The sequence below is a fragment of the Malus sylvestris genome, chromosome 8 (genome assembly GCF_916048215.2).
Source record: "Malus sylvestris chromosome 8, drMalSylv7.2, whole genome shotgun sequence".
Taxonomy (NCBI): domain Eukaryota; kingdom Viridiplantae; phylum Streptophyta; class Magnoliopsida; order Rosales; family Rosaceae; genus Malus; species Malus sylvestris.
In genome coordinates this window covers 7,549,323-7,569,731 of record NC_062267.1, presented here as the reverse complement: position 1 = coordinate 7,569,731, position 20,409 = coordinate 7,549,323, and the positions used below count along the sequence as shown (strand labels likewise).

Below are 20,409 nucleotides of genomic sequence, written 5' to 3'. Positions count from 1 at the left end.
CGGCGCGCTCAACGCCATATCAACATATTTTACTCGCCGACCGAGCTTGGCCGATGAGTTGGCACGCCCCACACACAACCCAATGACGTAGTTAGCTCATTAGTTACTCGATCTGCATGCCACGTAGGCTTGGTAGTTTTTAGAGTCAACACCAGAATAAGACAAAATGCAATTTGTGAGAGTATGAGAGCATATGGGAGGGAATAGGATGAGAATAGGAGAGGAGAGAATCCTACTCCATCTTTGAAATAATCAACCACTAGAGCCCTTGACCCTCCTTCCATACACCACAACCATCTTTAAGTCTGAAAACTGTTTTTCTTCCTCTTATTAAAAGTTGACAAATGAAAAACTTTGGTGTTCCTACTGGCGTCTTTAAGCCATGAAACTCTGGATTTTGTTCCCAAAAACTTGCGTCCTGATTTAAGAGAGAATAATAATCTTGGAGCAGCTTATCTTCTAGATCAATGAGAAATTGAGAATGCCTGACCATGCCTACAGCTGGTTCCTTGATCCGGCGGTAGACATCGCACAAGTAATGGTCTGCCAAAAAATGGTAGATAGGGGAGTCTGATATTGTTTTGACATTTTGGAACTCATTTTCTGGAAAAAAAATCACACACAATATTGTTTTAATTTGTCTGATTAACGTATGTAAAGATCGGATGACTTAGTCACGAGTTAAATAGCAAGTACATCCCACAAGTTATTTTTTAGGGTGAAGTGCCGATTTAATCCATGAACTATCATCTCAGTGAAAATTAGGTCCCTGAATTATTTTTTCGGTAAAATAAGTCCCTAAATTCATTAGAAATTGTTAATTTCATCCCTACTATTATATTCAAAGCTATTTTATCAAATTTTCATCAACATAAATCACTTGACATACTTTAGAGTGTAATACCATATTTTCTTATCTATAAGCCCTTAAAATTTCATATAGATTGCGAATTTAATGTCTAATTTACCCTCAAAAGTTAACTTTTACTATTTCTTTATGAAAAACTACCAACTTATCCTCCAAAGTTAACTCCATACACTATTTCTTTATGAAAAACTACCAATCTACCCTCCAATGTGTATCACATGCAAGTAACGTGACTTAAATTGATGGAAAATTGAATATAGTAGCTTCGAATATAACATTAGGGATGTAATTGGCTGATTTTTGTAATTTAGGGACTAATTTTTCTGAATAAAGTAGTTTAGGGATCTAATTTTCACTAAGGTGATAATTCAAGGATAAAATTGGCAGTTTCCCTATTTTTTAATACAAGCGATATTGAGGAAGAAAAAATCGAAAGTATGAGCTCGGGTGCAACACATTTTATTCGTTTTGATGGATCCAACTATGAATCAATTGGTCGAAGGAAACAATGTATACTCCTAAACCCTAAGGTACCACTACCAATTTACATGTGTATGTTTTTTTTTAGTACATCGATATTTTTACATTAAGGAGAGGACAATTCGGCTAAGCCACACAATGAGCAGGCTAATTTGGTATTGAATTCGCCATCCACAAGATTCGTACCTAAGACCTCTCACTTCCAGGTGAAAAGAAATACTACCAGACTCTAGTAATCAGTGGCAGTTTACATATGTATGTTGTATCCTCCATCATTGATGTAGATGTTGATGCATGTGGACTAATATAGAGACAATGTAAGTAATTATGTCTAAACTTTATTGCGAAAATGGTTTTATTCTCCGTTTACACCTTATTCAAATGTTTCGAAATAAGCACTTATTCAAATGTTTTTGAAATGAGCATTTATTCATGAAATATGCATTTATCACATTTGTTTCTCACTTCTCCGCTTTTGAAATAAGCATAGTCATGCTACTGTGTAACTCTGCTTTAAAATTGTTGACATGGCATGATCCTTAACTTGCAGCACACAAATTTTGCAGATGAACAAGCCATATATCTAATACTGCGATACGGAGGCGGCTTCCATGAACTCCTTGTCACATTCAAGAGCACTCATTGCTTCAGGTGGAAGACACACCTCCAAGTCTATGCTTCCTTCTTCGCGTCCTTCATACGATGACACTTTGCCACTAAACTTGGTTGCGTATCCACTTCGAAGTGCGATCGCTTTTCCCATTCCAAATTCATTTCCATACATGTTGAATCTTGGTGAACTCCCCATCATAATACTGAATGGATCAAAATAGCTTACTTGGTACACAGCGGGAGACTTCAGCCACGCATCAATAAGCTCTCGTATCACGTTGTCATTGTGGTTAACCACCGCCTCTTGCAACTTCCACGCCGCCCATCCAATCCCATGTTCAAGCAACTCACCTGCTGCAACAGTTTCTGATTTAACAGGGTAAATTGAGTTGCCAAAATAATCTCCAGACAATGGTGGGTTTATTCTTGCTCTATTATTCGCAGCCAACCTGTACAAGGTATTGAATATCCGTGTTAATGATGGTTATCAAGCAATATATCGAAAGTTAAATGAAAGAAGAAATTTTGAGGACGTTATCGTAAAATTAGACTATGCCTGCAGCTGGTTCCTTGATCCGGTGATAGACAACGCGCACGAGTAATGGAGCGCCAGAGAAGGGCAGATAAGGACTGGAAGGAAGAAATTTTTGTTGTCTTGGACTCTGCATTGGCCTTTGCTTTAAGTTTGGCTATGGATTCCGAGGACAAGTGAAACATTCTCTCCCTGAGAGGGGGAGCTTCAAATCTGCCAATGAACTCATCCGAGTGTTTGAAACGTAGGTTGATGATTGGGCCATGACCATCCGGAAACCAGCTCTCGAGAACAGGTGGCTGCGAGATATTGGCTACAAAATCATTGTGACGTCCTTGTGCTTGTGCTTGAAAGATTTCAGACCAAATGTTGAAGAAATGCCAGAACGAGGTTCCATCACCAAGGCAGTGATTCATGGAAGGCCCTATCAAGATTCCATCCACTAGTTCCGTGACCTGAATCGTCAGCAAAGACATGGTGTGCCCGTCATGGTTTACTGCCCTGTCATGATCGAAGAACGATTGGACCACCAACGGGACATCAGTCGGTGAAAGAATGTCGGAGATTGACATGTCCAGAGTTGCATATATGAATTTGGCCCCAGGGCTGTTGTTGATATCCACATACACCAAATACAAAGCCGGGTCCTCAGATTTCTTGGTAACCAAGCGACCTGCAAGCGGGTAGAAATGACCAAGCGCAACGGAAAGAGACTGCTAGAGCCTTTCCAACAGAGAATCGGTGAAGTTTTTCGGATCTCATTTAGCTTCTGGAGGCTTGTAAAACAGAAGTCCTTTTTGGATATAGTGTACAGAGACCATGGCAAGACCACCTGGTGTCAAGAAGAAGGGCTTATCTGACTCTTCAGAAGCATGGTGTGGCTGGACAAAGCACTCTAAAATTTGTTCAACATTGGGGAATCCATTTTTCTTCATTCAGTGTTGCTTTGGATTGCAGAATGTTGCTACCTGATCTGGTCTTTACACTCAATATATGATTGTTTAGTCCAAGTGTATGTAGAGATTAGAGGCGATATTGAACAAATCCGTAACCCAAGTAATTTTTTTTTTTATACAAGCGATATTGAACGAAGCAGAATTCAACACATGAGCTCGTGGACGGCATATTATTCTATTTGACAGTAGCTAAGACTTAGTTTAGCATGAATAACAAGTTAATCACAATGTAGCCTCTTAAGGTTTTGTAGCCGTTCCGGCATTCTCGTTTGTCTAATAATATTTCTATTAGTTTGTAGTTTTGTTCGTTGCGCACTTTGATATTCAACTTGGTATCAAGCGGGTTCGATCCTTAGGGTTCAATCTGTTCTTGTTGGTATCAATTGGTCTGCCTTTATCTTCTTTCGTTTTAGATTTGTTAGTTGGTATTGATTGTTTGCAAGGAAAAAAAAAATGAAAGAGGGAAAAAAAAAAGTTTTGCTTGCAGATGAGAAGATTCCCCAGCAAATAAAAAAAGGGGATGAAGGAGAAAACAAGGAAGAAAAAAAAAAAGAACCACGGAAAGGAAGAAGAAGGAAGAAAAAAGGGAAAAGAAGGAAGGAAAAAAATATGATTGTTGAAGGAAAGCATTCGAAAAAGTCCTAGGAGGAAAAAAAAAGTAGAAAAGAAAAAACATTGGCTTTTTATTTGAAGGCCCACACAAGTTGTTGGCGTTGTTCGTTTGTTGGTACAATTGAGATATGAAATCTTGTCCATTTAGTGACAGGTTCTCTCCATACTCTCAACATTAGCCAGTTTGAACCAGAATCAGCTTGTTAGCAAGAATCAAGAATCAGTTTGCTAGTCAAGTTAAGTCAAGTAAAGTTTACATGCCTGCCGGTCCACTTAACGAAGCCAGTCCGCATATGCTTGTTTGCAAACTCATGTCGTATACCGCTATGAGATTGACGGGGGGTGTTGGAAAATATTAGTATATATGTTTATTTTAGTATTTGAGTTTTGCTTGTTAGTTAATATATGGGCCTAGCCCATTCGAATTAGGGTTTCTAGGTTTTGCTCTCTATAAATATAGTTGGAAAATATTAGTATTTATGTTTATTTTAGTATTTGGGTTTTGCTTGTTAGTTAGTATATGGGCCTAGCCCATCCGAATTAGGGTTTCTAGGTTTTGCTCTCTATAAATATAGCTTATAGTTTAGTATGAATAACAAGTTAATCACAATGTAGCCTCTTAAGGTATCAGAGCGGGTTCGATCCTTAGGGTTCAATTCGTTCTTGTTGGTATCAATTTGTCTGCCTTTGTCGTCTTTCATTTTAGATTTGTTAGTTGGTATTAATTGTTTGCAAGGAAAAGAGAAATGAAAGAGGGAAAAAAAAAGTTTTGCTTGCAGAGGAGAAGATTCCCTAGCAAATAAAAAAAGGGACGAAGGAGAAAATAAGGAAGAAGAAAAAAAGAACCATGAAAAGGAAGAAGAAGGAAGAAAAAAGGGAAAAGAAGGAAGGAAAAAAATATGGATGTTGAAGGAAAGCATTCGAAAAAGTCCTAGGAGGAAAAAAAAAGTAGAAAAGAAAAACCGTTGGCTTTTTATTTGAAGGCCCACACAAGTTGTTGGCGTTGTTTGTTTGTTGGTACAATTGAGATATGGAAATCTCATCCGTTTAGTGACGGGTTCTCTCCATACTCTTAACATTAGCCAGTTTGAACCAGAATCAGCTTGCTAGCAAGAATCAAGAATTAGTTTGCCAGTCAAGTCAAGTCAAGTCAAATAAAGTTTGCATGCCTGCCAGTCCGCTTAACAGAGCCAGTCCGCATCTGCTTGTTTGCAAACTCATGTTGTATACCACTATGAGTTTGACGGGGGGTGTTGGAAAATATTAGTATTTATAATTATTTTAGTATTTGGGTTTTGCTTGTTAGTTAGTATATGGGCCTAGCCCATCCGAATTAAGGTTTCTAGTTTTGCTCCCTATAAATATAGTTGGAAAATATTAGTATTTATGTTTATTTTAGTATTTGGGTTTTGCTTGTTAGTTAGTATATGGGTCTAGCCCGTCCGAATTAGGGTTTCTAGGTTTTGCTCTCTATAAATATAGCTTATAGTTTAGCATGAATAACAAGTTAATCACAATGTAGTCTCTTAGGGTGTGTTTGTTACATCTCCTTAGAAGAGACTAGCAGGGATTGGCTTAACTAGGACTATAGTCCCACGTTTGGCATGGTCTTGGATTAGAGTTAATGGGACTCGCCTCGACTACGAGGCGCCCCGCACTTCAGTAAACCTCAATATCTAGTCCCACCGTTTCACTTGGTATTAAGCAGGATTAACAAAGAAACGAACCGACGACCTCAGCCCACCCTTTCTCCGCATGCGTTTCTCTCTCTCTCGTCACAAATCCATGTGATGCAGCCATTCCTCTGCAACCCCCAAAATTGATTCCCCCACTCTTGCGGTGTAGCCTTTCCTCCGCCGGTGGGAAACGGCGGTTACAACGCCATTTTTTTTTCTGGGAAGCGTTGTTGATGGTGCTGGGTGTGTGGCAGCTTACAAAACTGGGTATTTCTGGGTCTCTCTCTTTGGGGTCTGGTTATTTCTGGGTCGATTGGGTCTTCGAAAATCTGTTGTCGCAGACTAGTGAGTTGATGCGGTAGGGAAGCAATTGAATCGCTTTAATAGATAAACAATTGAATTGGGATAGAACATCTGGGTATTTCTTTATTGTTGGTGTTGGTGAGTTGCTGTGATAGGAAATTAAAAAAAATTGCTGGCAATTGAATTGGTAGACGAAGCATCTGGGTCCTTCTTGGATAGAGAATAGAGAAGCAATTTAATTAGGTTTTTAAAATTTAAAATAACTACAAAATAACATTTTATAATATAAAATTTAATATTTTTTCATTTCTGGCTTATTAGTCCGGCGTCATACCAAACACTTCACTATTTTTAGTCCTACTTAGTCTAAGCCAAGCCAGTCCAGCTTAGTCCCTGAAGTTAGTCCAATCCGAGATAGTCCAGTGCAACAAACGCACCCTTAAAGTTTTGTAGTCGTTCCGACATTCTCGTTTGTCTAATAATATTTCTATTAGTTTGTAGTTTTGTTCGTTGCGTACTCTGATTTTCAACTTGGTATCAGAGCGGGTTCGATCCTTAGGGTTCAATCCGTTCTTGTTGGTATCAATTTGTTTGCCTTTGTCGTCTTTCGTTTTAGATTTGTTAGTTGGTATTGATTGTTTGCAAGGAAAAGAAAAATGAAAGAGGGAAAAAAAAAGTTTTGCTTGCAGAGGAGAAGATTCCCCAGCAAATAAAAAAATGGGACGAAGGAGAAAATAAGGAAGAAAAAAAAAAGTAGAAAAGAAAAAACGTTGACTTTTTTATTTGAAGGCCCGCACAAGTTGTTAGTGTTGTTTATTTGTTAGTACAATTGAGATATAGAAATCTCGTCCGTTTAGTGACGGGTTCTCTCCATACTCTTAACATTAGCCTGTTTGAACCAGAATCAGTTTGCTAGCAAGAATCAAGAATCAGTTTGTCAGTCAAGTCAAGTCATGTCAAGTTAAGTCAAGTAAAGTTGGCATACCTGCCAGTTCGCTTAACGGAGCCAGTCCGCATCTGCTTGTTTGCAAACTCATGTCGTATACCGCTATGAGTTTGACGGGGGGTGTTGGAAAATATTAGTATTTATGTTTATTTTAGTATTTGGGTTTTGCTTGTTAGTTAGTATATGGGCCTAGCCCATCCGAATTAAGGTTTCTAGGTTTTGCTCTCTATAAATATAGTTGAAAAATATTAGTATTTATGTTTATTTTAGTGTTTGGGTTTTGCTTGTTAGTTAGTATATGGGCCTAGCCCATCCGAATTAGGGTTTCTAGGTTTTGCTCTCTATAAATATAGCTTATAGTTTAGCATGAATAACAAGTTAATCACAATGTAGCCTCTTAAGGTTTTGTAGTCGTTCCGGCATTCTCGTTTGTCTAATACTATTTCTATTAGTTTGTAGTTTAGTTCGTTGCGCACTCTGATATTCAACTTGGTATCAAAGCGGGTTCGATCCTTAGGGTTCTATCCGTTCTTGTTGGTATCAATTTGTCTGCCTTTGTTGTCTTTCGTTTTAAATTTGTTAGTTGGTATTGATTGTTTGCAAGGAAAAGAAAAATGAAAGAGGGAAAAAAAAATTTTGCTTGCAGAGGAGAAGATTCCCCAGCAAATAAAAAAAGGGGATGAAGGAGAAGATAGGGAAGAAAAAAAGAACCACGGAAAGGAAGAAGAAGGAAGGAAAAAAGGAAAAAAATATGGCTTGAAGGAAAGCATTTGAAAAAGTCCTAAGAGGAAAAAAAAAGTAGAAAAGAAAAAACGTTGGCTTTTTATTTGAAGGTCCACACAAGTTGTTGGCCTTGTTCGTTTGTTGGTACAATTGAGATATGGAAATCTCGTCCGTTTAATGACGGGTTCCCTTCAAACTCTCAACATTAGTAAGTTTGAACCAAAATCAGTTTACTAGCAAGAATCAAGAATCAAGAATTAGTATGCCAATCAAGTCAAGTCAAGTTAAGTCAAGTAAAGTTTGCATGCTTGCCAGTCCGCTTAATGGAGCCAGTCTGCATCTGCTTGTTTGCAAACTCATGTCGTATACCGCTATGAGTTTGACGGGGGATGTTGGAAAATATTAGTATTTATGTTTATTTTAGTATTTGAGTTTTGCTTGTTAGTTAGTATATGGGCCTAGCCCATCCGAATTAAGGTTTCTAGGTTTTGCTCTCTATAAATATAGCTTATAGTTTAGCATGAATAACAAGTTAATCACAATGTAGCCTCTTAAGGTTTTGTAGCCGTTCCGGCATTCTCGTTTGTCTAATAATATTTAGTTTGTAGTCTTATTCATTGTTACTTTGATATTCAACTACTATTTTGTTTTATGATAAATGGACACTGTTTCCTCTTCCTTTCCTTTTACAAAACGAAAATATAGAAAAGTCGCATCTCTCTTCCTTTTTATTCATTCTTAAAGGTTTGATCATCCTTTATTGAACAAAAGGTCAAATAATTCTATTGAATTCATCTAAAGTAGGGAGAAGATTCGAACTTGGGTGCATAGAGTAGAGCACACGGCTCTAACCGATTTGGCTAAACTTCTGGTCTGGATTGTTAATGGCTTGATTTACTTTGCCTAATTGTTCATCAACACTAGGAGAGTGCTGATCCCTTTGCGACAAAGTTCGTATTTCTCTTCATCAATTAGAGTAGTTTATCATATCATCTTTAAACAAAGAAAATTCATTACATATGGTTTCACAAAGCAGAGATTCATGTAATTTGATTTATCCGTAACTGAACATTGTAAACAATAGCATTATCCACAATCTGTAGCATTTTAGTTTGCACATTCAAGAGCTTTCATCGCTTCCGGGGAAAGACGCTTCTAGGTTAATGCTTCCGCCTCCTCGGCGACCAGGGTACAATACTACTCTCCCGTCATACTTATCCACCCACCTACATCTCGTCGCCAATTGTTTCCCCATTCCGAATTCATTTCCCTACAGTTATCTCGAAGAACTGCGTATGGTCACAAGATACGGATCTAGATGCTGTCCAAATTGGTACGCGGTAGGAGACTGCTGCCATGTATCAATACGTCGCGGTATCGCACTTATCAATGTGGTTCACCACTGCCTCATGCAACTTCCGGGCAGCTCATGCACCAGTTCCCCAGCTGTGCTAAATCCCTTTTAAGGCACTGACAAAGTTGCCAAAATAATGTTGGGACAAGGGTCGCTCTAGTTTTGATCTCTTATTGGAACCCACCACACAAGTGGTTACCTGGCCTGAAGTTGCATTACACGCTTGTGTAATGCACCTCCAGACCAGAGCAAACAAGGACTGGAATGAGGAGATTTTGTTGGGACTAGAAGAATAATTTGCATTTGCCTTGGCATTGAGTTTTTAGTACAAATTCTGAAGAGAAGTGGAAAACTCTTTCTGAGTTGCGGACCCTCGTATCTGCCCGTGATCTTCATATCTGCATAAGGACGGTAGGAGACTGCAGCCATTAACGTCTGGAAACCAGCGCTCGAGGGCCGGTGGTTGTGAAAATACTGGGTGTAGTTTTCTCATTTACTTGTGCTTGAAAGATGTGAATCGTCACCAAAGGCGTCGTTTGACTATCGCCATGGACTGCTCTCTCATGATCGAAAAAAGACTGAACCAGCAGTGGCACATCGGTTGGTGAAAGAACGTGGACACCAACAGGTCTAGAGATTCTCCGGACCACCACCAGCGGAGAATGTATAATATCAGCCTTCTGAGAAGCCATGGATTTTGGAGGGTTGGCATACATTAGGCGGGTATGTTGCCTAGAAAGTGCAGATATCCGATGGATACAGGTAGAAGGGCTGTTTCGATTCCTCTGAAACATAAATGTGGCCGCACAGAGCACCCCAAGATGCGTTTTTCGACACTTCAAAGAGATTCATCATTTCAGGGTGTTGATATAGGCAACAAGTTGAACATTATAAAGAATTTTACCAGAATACGCGGGTCACCGTAACAATGAAGCAAGCCAAATGTCTAGTCATTAACCAAAGGCATGAAGCAAGCCAAATAAATGTAACAATAGTGAAAATCCTACACAACCCGAAAACACAAAAACGCAGGAAAACTGAATTAAAGTCGAAGTTCCAATTTCCAAAAAACTACGATAACTCAAACTCCAAACGATATCTTCTACCAGTCTCTCTCCATGTTACGAGAAAACATCACCAGATGCCGTTCATCACATTCAAGAGGCAAGGTTGTCATTCAAGAGTTAACGAAGCTAGTTGATCAGCGCTGCTGTTAGCCTGCTGTTGGGCAACATTCCTCAGAACATCCATGGCCTCTGCAACCTTCGCCTTTAGAGCCTCTGGCGACTCGAGCAAATGCAAAACTTCGGTCTGGTCCATCTCCAGAAGCATGCCAGTCACCTTAGCAGCTGACTCATGCTCCAGCTGGTCAACGAGGGGATATAGGGCTTCACCAAGCATCTGCCCACAAAACCAGAAATCAATTCGCTTCGTTAAGCAAGTTCAATCCTAATATCACTTGTACAGTTTAAAATCGAACAAAAAGGAAATGGGGCTTACCGTCCGTTGCTGTTCAGTTGAAGCATTTGCAAGGGCAGTAGCCAAAGCCGGAACGCCCTGGCCTCCTGCAGCATCACGAATAGGAATGGGACCCATGTCATATGGAACTGAATGCATGCCACCGCCGACTCCAGAAAATGGAACTTCCTGCATGTTGCGACCAGGTGGATAGCGGTACACACGTCCCCTAGGCAGCATCTGAAACGCAAAGCAAAATGGGAATATCAGGAACATGAGCAAAAATTTAAATATTAACATCAGTACAGAAGTTGTATCTTTTCAACTGACATGCTGCTGCATCATTGGCACAGGCTGCTGGTTTGGTTGCACAGGACCTGCACCACGTCGGCCTCCTGGGCGTTGGCCCTGCTGACCCTGCTGAACCATTGGAACAAAGAAGTTTGGCATTGGTGCACCACCAGGCCTTAATCCAGGCACAAGCTGCTGTTGGTAACCAAATCCAGCCTGCACAATAGAGAAAAAGGTTGAGAACAAAAAATCAAACAAGAATCATAATCAAAGAAAATCAACATAGAAAATGGACAAATCATTACTTGTGGAGGAATTATCGCTGGAGGTGCTTGTCCATACATAAATTGTTGCCCTAGGCCTGGAGCACCTGGAGGGAACATTGGCATACGTGGAGCCACCGAAGGTGCCATAGCAACTGGCCTCATTTGAGAAAACTGAGCCTGATAAAAAAAAATGTATTAATTAATGGTAAAAAGAATGAAAAACAGATGAACAAAAAAGTTCCACCTAACTTCAGTGAACACTGCAAGCTAATCCTACCTGTAACCTTGCTTTCCTCTCTTCTTTCCTTTGTGCAAGTGCAACATACAGAGGCTTGCTAACAACCATTTTGCCATTCATCTCAGCAAGCTGAAAGTACAGAATCAAAGTAAACCAAACGTAGTTTCGGATAACAAGTTTTCTGGTTTTATTCTTTTAAACAAACTCAGAGTTAAAAAACATACAGCTCGAGAAGCTTCTTCAGCAGTTGAAAAGGCAACAAAACCAGAACCCCTGCTGTTTCCATCAGGATCACGCATAACCTATGAAATCCAAAAATAACATGTTAAATCAGATCTCTACCAGCATAGGTAACTAACAAATCAAAGAAGTATATTCACCAACCTTGCATGAACTAACAGTACCATACTCCGAGAACAATTCCTTGAGTTTTTCATCACTGATGCTGTCATCCAAGTTCTTGATGTACAAATTGACACCTTGAAACTTATCGCTAGCTTCCTTCATGCTCTGCTCAAATCTCTCCTTCAGTTCAAGCTCTCTCTCGTACTTCTTCTGAGCTTTCCCAACATACCACTCCTTCTCGTCGATCTTCTTTCCATTCAAAGCGTCAACAGCTTTAGCAGCAGCTTCTGGATCCTCAAAGTTGACAAAACCAAAACACCTTGATTTGCCTTCCCCGTCCCTCATCACTACAACACTGGTTATTTGTCCATGTTCACCAAAAATTTTGTTCAACTCATCTTCCGTTGTAGATTCGGATATATTCTTGACATAGACATTGTTAAATTTAGTCTTATTAAAATTTCCGTCCCTCTCCTGCTTGCGCAGAAAGTGTCCCACAAATACTGGCTTATCATTAAGCAGCATCCCATTTAACTTATCTATTGCACTCTGAGCAGCATCCTCACTATCAAATTGCACAAAACCATAGCCCTTTGACTGGCCAGTGGCATCGGTGGCGATCTTGCAAGAAAGAATATTTCCAAAAGAAGAAAACGTCTCATGCAATGCTTTGTGGTCAATTGCCTTGTCCAGATTCTGCGCCCACCCGAAAGAAAAAAGTTAACATAAGGCCAAAACATATAAAACACCACCATACTTCATGTGAAGGAAATCTCAGCAATATCAAGAAGGGAGCTACCTTGATAAATATGTTTCCGGTTCCACTCTTTCTAATACTAGGGTCCCGGTGCGAATACATAATCCTGATTGATTTGTTATTCAGTGGAGTGAAGTTCAGAACTTCCAGTGCCCTCGCAGCTGCAAAGTTAAAAAAGATAAAATCAAATACAGCACATAACCGCGTCAATAACATTAGTAAATGCCACTACAGAAATACCTCTCCAACACAACCAATACGCAAATAAACCCATCAAAAATACACAAATTCCAAAATATTAGCCCTTCCCAAATGTGCTTCTAATCAACCTGACTTAGCATATTAGCATAAAGCCTCGGGCTTCGAAATCTCATCCAACGTATTGTCTCTAATTGCTATCCATTTTGACTAATCAACAATAATAATCAAATTAAATTTATTAATTTCCTCCTAAATTCATATTAAAAATGCAAACTTTAATATGCAAATAAAACATTCTCCAAAAGTAACCAAAAAATAAATTAATCTAAAAACAATAACAGTGAAATTAATCAGAAGACTGACCATCCTGAGGACCGCTATAGTTGACGTAACCATAGCCGAGAGATCGGCGAGTGCTCAAGTCCCTGCAGACCCTCACCGACACGACCTGACCGACCTGGTTGAACAGATCGTACAGCTGCGAGTCGGTTACATTCTGGTCGAGATCCCCAACGTACAGCGACGTCGAAACAAACTGAGGGGCGCCACCGCCGGCGTTCGCCGCCACAACGTTCGGGCCGCTCGCAGGAGGCTGCTGCTGGTGCTGAACTTGAATCTGAGCCATGTCACACCAAAATCACAAAACCCTCACTTCAAAATTTCCTCTTTTTGTTGGGAAGATTTTTCTGCAAACTCAAAGGATCGAAACTAAAAATTTAGAAAAACCCATGGACCGGAAGTGAAACTCTGGCTGATTTTTTGGTTTTTCTGAGATTTTTTGGGATAAATCGTCCGGGATCCGAACCGGGCGCGACGGAGTAACCGAACGGAAAACCGAAATTTTTATTTTTTTGGGGTTTTTGGGGTGGAGGAGGGCAGAGTAGAAAAAACTGCACCGCACCGGCTGAGGATTTAACTGCTTAACTTATATAGGGTGCGTTGGTGAGGGTGTGGGCTTTCGGAAACCCTAGTTGTTTTTTGGAAACTAAATACGGGCCGTCGGATCGGGTTTTTGTGTGTTTTTAACGGCTAAAACGGTCATCGGATTTTGCACAGTGACGTTGTGTTAGGTAGACCTGTAAACGGGTCGGGTTTATTGGGTTTGGGTCGGGTTGAACCCTACCCGTTAAGTTAACGGGTCACCCGAACCCAACCCGTTAAGCTAATGGGTCACCCGAACCCGACCCGTTAAGTTAACGGGTCACCCGTTTCACCCTTTAACACCCGTTAACAATTATTATTATTTTTTTTTTGCATAAAGTTTATTTTTTGTTCTTAAGACTTTACTAAAATTACTAAAATATCATCAACTAACGGGTGCTAACGGGTGTTAACGGGTCCTAACGGGTCTAACGGGTTGACCCAAAGTGACCCGTTATTTAACAGGTTGTTAACGGGTTCATCCGTTAGCGACCCGACCCGTTAAGCATCCACCCAAATACAAATATTAACGGGTTGGGTCGGGTCGGGTTAACGGGTTGGGTCCAAAATGCCAGGCCTAGTGTTAGGGCATGTGACGCACCAGGCCCACAAGAGTTGGGCTTGATAAAGGCCCAAAATACTTACCTTGCAAGCCTGTGTTTGAGTTGGGCTTGATAGATTACTTTTGGTCGGGGTATAATTGAGTCCTGGTCCTATGTATCTTCATGAAGATTGGGTTGGACCAACAACTAGCTAATGGTACTGGGACAATGTATATCTCGCATGGGATCCAAACTTAAAGACTTTGAAACCTTATGGGTTGATTTTGAATCGGGACTCCAACGTGCGAGAATCGGATTAGTTCCATTCTTGTTTTTTCGATCAATTAAATTGTTCCATTCAATTTCGTTGAAGAATGTCAATTCCAACTTTAAAGTCGAATACAGCGGAATACAGTTCATATTGAGTGGCTTAATTATTGTTTGCACCGACTTCTTTTGTCTTAAAATCCTACTAAGGTCATATGATTTTGCACGGATCTTAAGTGGTGGATCTGTTAGAGTAAATGTCGAAATATAGAGAATAGTTCGAAGAAGACTTTAAGGTACGATTTGAATCGTTTTTTTAAAGTGTTATTTGCCCCCACTCGAATGAGTTTGCTAAAGGGTTCTTGGCAAATTACTTTCAGTATACAACAAAGTATGGAATATTCGATTAGCAAAACTGAATTATATTCTCTTAGAAATAACTAGAAAGAAATTGTATGAATGCGATGGAAAGAGAAGAGAACAAGGAATGTAGAAACAAATTTCTAAAATTATGTTTGAAACATTATGCCACAATAGGTATTTATAGACATTAAAGCACCTGTTCATCGAGTCCCTTCATTTTAGTTGAAATTATACAACCCTTCTTAATAGTGTTGACCCAAAAGACATGTTTTCTATTTATAATTTTCAGAAAATAATTATTGACTAATTACATCTTTTAACTCTACTCATACAATTTGAATAAGCATTATGTCTTTTAACCAAAAGTTGCAGTTCAACCAACAGGTACAAGGTTGAATTAAATCCAACATTTCTATACATATGTTGCCGCACACATTCTGCGGATCGTAGCAGCACTAGGTCATATATATCCATATATTATATATTAATATATATAATAATTGTTGAAATCTCTAACAGGATCCCCAACATTTCTTTTAAGGGAGTTTTAACGAAAAGTCCGCAGTACTATTCACTTTAACGAAAAACCACATTTTTACACTAAAAAGTCAATCCTGGTACTATTCACTTTACCCTTTATTTTGTCTTTATCATTAAAACTCAAAGTTTTCAAACCATTTTCATTAGTTTTCATTTCTTTTAACCCACTATGTTTCAAATTCAAACTCTCTCCTCTCTTAATAATTTAAAGTAAAAATATTGCTTGTATGTCGGACCGCCTCACTTATATGGTGACAATATTTTCATTTAAATGAAATCCAATTGAATCATGCTATGAGTTGTAAAATGCGACACTTGGTACTTATATTTCGTACGCATGCATTAAGATGAAGCATGCACAGCCTGCACGATCTATTCATCAAATATCGGTGCATGATAAGTCAATTTATGCGGTCGTGATTGGACTGAATCGCCGCACTAGTACATAACCTCATTCATATTTCCGATCAGATGGACAGAGGTTTTGAGATGTTGTCTCTTTTGATGCACAAACAAAAGTTGATTGGCATTTGGCATATATAGTCAACTGTGAGATACTGCCATGATTGCCATATATATGCTTGGCCCATCAAAATCTAACTTATGATGTGCGTTGTTGCATGAAACCAATTTCATGCAATAATGTATTAGTTGTGTTGGAGGACATAAAATAACCTACTTAATTAGCACTAAGCAGTTGCAAACTTGCAACACACACATGTATATTAGCTCTCTATCGGACGTAAATATTAAAAAGCCGTTGCATGCATGCACAAGGCACTCTTTGTTTGGTTATATATGGTGATCCTAAAGCTCCATTAAATAATGTTGTTATAATTCAACATGTACACTTCATCTTGGAATGTTTGATTGGGTATTTCAAAATATAATTCATGAGTCAAAGCAATTCATTGGTCATAATAATATCATTCTTAATGATTTCTTTTAATTTTAATTTAGGTTTTGTTTGCAAACCAGAACTGACGCATTAAAGGAGTTATAATGTTGGGGCTCTATATCACATTTTATCTTTGAAAATGCCATCTTGATTAACCCATTAATTGGACAACTATATAGTAACGTTTTCCACATTCAATTAGCTAATTATATGTCTCATGTTTAATTACCCATTGCCCCATGTAAACTCCCCTTGACGTTGTGCCAAAGAGATATACCATTTTGATTTCTTATATATATTTCATCGATTTCTTTTCCTCTCCAATTCTGTCATGTCCCGTTGATGGATTCTTCATTCTTTCAAATGTTGATATGGCATTCCATTGTTGTACCAATGGAAGAATCAAGTTATTCATCCGATTTAAGTACTGCGAGTGTATGCTTACTAGGATTATAGGTATTTGTATGTTAAAGGGTATGGCGTCATAATCTGCTACACCGAGACATTATCTCCAAGGGGCAAAATATACTATTAAGGATAGTGAACTTACACACCTCAACCTAAAATTTTGTTTTAATCAAGTACCGATGAAAAAACATTTGTACCTTGAAAAATATTAGTATTTTGTTGTTGTTTCATTATTTTATACTATTGACCATGTCAACATAAAGTATCATTTACTAATTAATATTTATCTTGTGTGATCTGTTGTAGGAAATAGCATCCACATCGCCAATATTTCCAACACTTCAATCTTAATTACTTATTTGCATTCTTTTCACCATATTTTTACAATTTTGCTCTTTTCTTGTCACATATGTAATATAAACGTGGATTTCACGTTCTTAATTACTAGTTTGAAGTTGTTATAAAAAAAATAATAGGGAACTTCATTTTAATCCTTGACAAAGATGACTTTTAGACTAAAATCATGAGTAAGATCAAAATCTAAATTTAGTCCCTTGATACATTAATCACCTCATTTATTAATTACATTTTGATGTTTTAATTATTTCTCTTTTTCTTTCTAATTTTAATGTATTAATTTTTCATTTCATTCATTGTAATATGTTTTGTTGTAAACATTTAGATAAACTAATTTTTGTTATACAATATATTTCGATATGCTTGGTCTTCTTCATTTAGGTACATTAAATTCATTATAATACATTTCGGTGCATACATTTAGGTACACACATTTTGCCACATACATTTCAATACAAACATTTAGGTACTTACATTTCGGTACTAACATTTCGGAGCATACATTTCGGTACTTACATTTAGGTACATTAATTTAATATAATACATTTCGGTGCATACATTTAAATACATTAATTCAATATAATACATTTCGGTACTAACATTTAGGTACATTAATTGAATCTTTTAAGTTTGAAGAATGTTAAATAAAATTAATAAATTAATAAAAAAAATTTGTCAAAAAAAAATTAGAATGTGTATATTAATAAATTTAAATATTTAATGGGAGACATTGAATAAAATACACATTAATTATTTTGAATTAAGGACACATCAAGGGACTATAATCAATATGTAATCTAACACCAGATTTATTTTAAATTTCAAACTTCTTCAAGGATTAAAGTTAAAATCCCCCTGAAAAAAAATACTAAACGACAAGTTTGAATTATATGGCTAATTAAATTTTGAAATAGATGGATCATACTTGAGAGATTCAAAATATCTGTCTATTTTGCCACTTAGTATTACGGTTTAGTGTATTTCTCTTCACTTGTAAATAATAGGTCTTAGGTTCGATTTTCGCCAAATGCGAATTTGAACCACATTATTGCTAGCACATTGTGAGGCTTAGCCCACTTCCCCACCTTTTAGTATAGATAATATCGTTTGTTCAAAAAAATAAGGGTTTAAGGTTTAGGAGTTTGTCAAGTATAGACTGCTGCATGGTATAATCGAGATTATATTATTAATTGTTGGATCCTAATCATTGAATCTCTGATTACACACTCAGCCGTTCATTCACTTGATTCATACTATGAGATAATCGGTTCCAAAATTTTCGCTATTTCAAATTGTATATGATCTTTCATTCTTTCCCTCCCTAAAGCTAATCACTTTCCCCACAGTTAACAAGTGATAATCCCACTCCCACCTAGTTCCACTAGCTATAGTAAAAGAAAAGAAATATATGGAAGGCAATGATGAAAAACTAATAATAATGCACGTCTCTTAATAATCAATGACAATGATAGGGCAACTTTTATGAAAGTCATATAAGTGGTGGATTATATTAATATAATTTTTTGACATTGGCGCTAGAAGACATTTCTCTTTTCCAATTTTTGAAATGTAGAATAATGTTAGGGAAACTAAATTTTAAAAACTAAGGAATTTGTAAGTTGATGATTGGTTTATTACTTAAACGTTGATAGACATGCTCATTTCTATTAGTGACATATTATTTAGTTTACAATTTTAATCTATAAATTTAATCTCTCTATCATTACTCGCAAAGATCCAGATGAAAGGAGACGTACGTTACCACTTACTACGAGGGTTAAGAAGAAGTAGGTGCGTGGACTTCAGTGTCCTATCTTCAGCAGGCTTCCCGCTTTTAACCTAAAAAAGCTTCGATTCAACGTTTTAAGTTGCTGTAGTCAAAACAGTGACATCCACCACCACCATCACGGATAGAGATAGATTGGAATAAAAGTGCTTTTGGTTCCAAAAGGCAGAATTAGAAGCAGAGCTAGCTTTCAGTACAAATTAAGAGACAATTACTTGCCTTTCTTCTTTCCCGAAACGAATAAGAAAAGAAGAAAACCAAGAAAAGAAGGAAAGCACATGACATTGTCAAATTAAGCATATCCCATCATTTTCTTCCTTCTGGATGTAATGGGAAGAGTTCCAGAGTCATAACTCCAACACTACCTCCCTTAACGGCGTCGTCGTTGTCGACCTTACATACTACACTACCATGGTCACCCTCTACCAAGCAATCAAATCCCCAGCTCCTACACTTTCTCTTGTACGGACTATCTTCCTCTCTTTCCACTACTATTTCTCCCAGCTACAAAAACACAACATATAATATACATAAGTTGGATGAATGTGTAAAATAAAAACAATAAACAACTTTTTTTTTGTTACAAAGGAAGATTTTAAACCTTGTATCTCTAGCCTCGCTACCCCTACCCATCCCCCTTTCCACACTTATTACTGAGCTACCCCAGTGGCTGAAATAATAAACAACTTCATTTTATGACTAATTAGGGTTACTTACGGTGGTAATTACAGGAGTCGGTGTTCTTGGAGAGTGGCTGAGGCCGAGGCTGCTGCGCTTTTGCTTCTGCCTCTCACGTGCCTTGTGATTCTGGAACCAGTAAAACACATTCTTTCCTTCGATCTTGCCGTACTTGCCAAGTTGAGCCGTGATTTGCTCTATTTGTTGTGCATTAGGAGTGCGCATTCCTCCTCTATACAACATTTCAAGTATCCCTATCTGTTCTTGCGTAGGGTTCCAGCGTGTCCCTCCCGGGTGCGTCTCTACCTGCACCATCATCAATTTTTCAGCAAACTCATTTTATTCTCCTTGTCTTAGTCGTATATTAAGCATGCAGATTATGAACAAAATTTGCAGTCTAAATTCACAGTTTAACACTCTTGTTTGTCAACCTAGTTTCTTCAGGTAACTTAGGTGTTGAGGGCATGTAAGAAATGTATGATTGCATGATAAATTTAGTACCTGAGGGTGGGGGGAATCTTTCTTCTCCTGAAGATGGTCAGAAGATCCAAGTTTTCTGGGGCCACTTTCAGGTCTGATGAAACTCTTGAGATCGAAAGGAGCGAGAGTGGTAGTAGTGTCGGAGGTGGCGGCCGCGGTGTTGGCCAGTTTGGGAGCAAGAGGGCGTAAGCGTTTGGTGCAGCCAAGCGTAAGGGAGGGTTCGTGCTCCCAGAGTCCACGTGCGAACTGATGCACCTTCATGCTGCTCATTCCCATATGTGGTGAGTGGAGTACTGAATGATAGAGCCTTAGAGCTAGATAGCAAGTAATTATATAAGAGGGCCAAAAACGAAGATCATGATCACAGTTATTAAAGTGACAAAGTGGGAAATGAGGTGGTGTTTGGAACAACCAAGACCAAATGATGAGGTGAGGTTGACTTGGGATTTTCCACCTAAAAATATGAAAAGATAAAGCAAGAAAAAAAAGAATGTTGTGTTTGTGTGTGAGAGAGAGAAAGAGAGAGAAAGAGAGACATGTATGCATGAGAG

The 20,409-nt window shown here is 38.2% G+C and overlaps 2 protein-coding genes and 1 pseudogene across 2 annotated transcripts; all 3 read right to left on the bottom strand.

The window, feature by feature from the left end:
* Nucleotides 1-1,931: 1,931 nt before the first annotated feature.
* On the bottom strand, nt 1,932-3,427 carry LOC126631311 (uncharacterized acetyltransferase At3g50280-like; annotated as a pseudogene).
* A 6,564-nt stretch (nt 3,428-9,991) lies between these two features.
* On the bottom strand, nt 9,992-13,503 carry LOC126633063 (polyadenylate-binding protein 2-like). The gene is made up of 9 exons (XM_050303615.1): nt 12,982-13,503; nt 12,460-12,578; nt 11,700-12,356; nt 11,540-11,617; nt 11,355-11,444; nt 11,117-11,254; nt 10,851-11,027; nt 10,563-10,760; nt 9,992-10,463 (listed from the first exon to the last, which is right to left on the bottom strand). Exons 1-9 carry the CDS (start codon nt 13,241-13,243, stop codon nt 10,236-10,238), a joined length of 1,947 nt encoding a protein of 648 aa, XP_050159572.1. The 5' UTR covers nt 13,244-13,503; the 3' UTR covers nt 9,992-10,235.
* A 5,332-nt stretch (nt 13,504-18,835) lies between these two features.
* Nucleotides 18,836-20,178, bottom strand: LOC126633068 (WUSCHEL-related homeobox 4-like). The gene is made up of 3 exons (XM_050303620.1): nt 19,880-20,178; nt 19,418-19,684; nt 18,836-19,204 (listed from the first exon to the last, which is right to left on the bottom strand). Exons 1-3 carry the CDS (start codon nt 20,132-20,134, stop codon nt 19,007-19,009), a joined length of 720 nt encoding a protein of 239 aa, XP_050159577.1. The 5' UTR covers nt 20,135-20,178; the 3' UTR covers nt 18,836-19,006.
* Between the last annotated feature and the right edge of the window lie 231 nt (nt 20,179-20,409).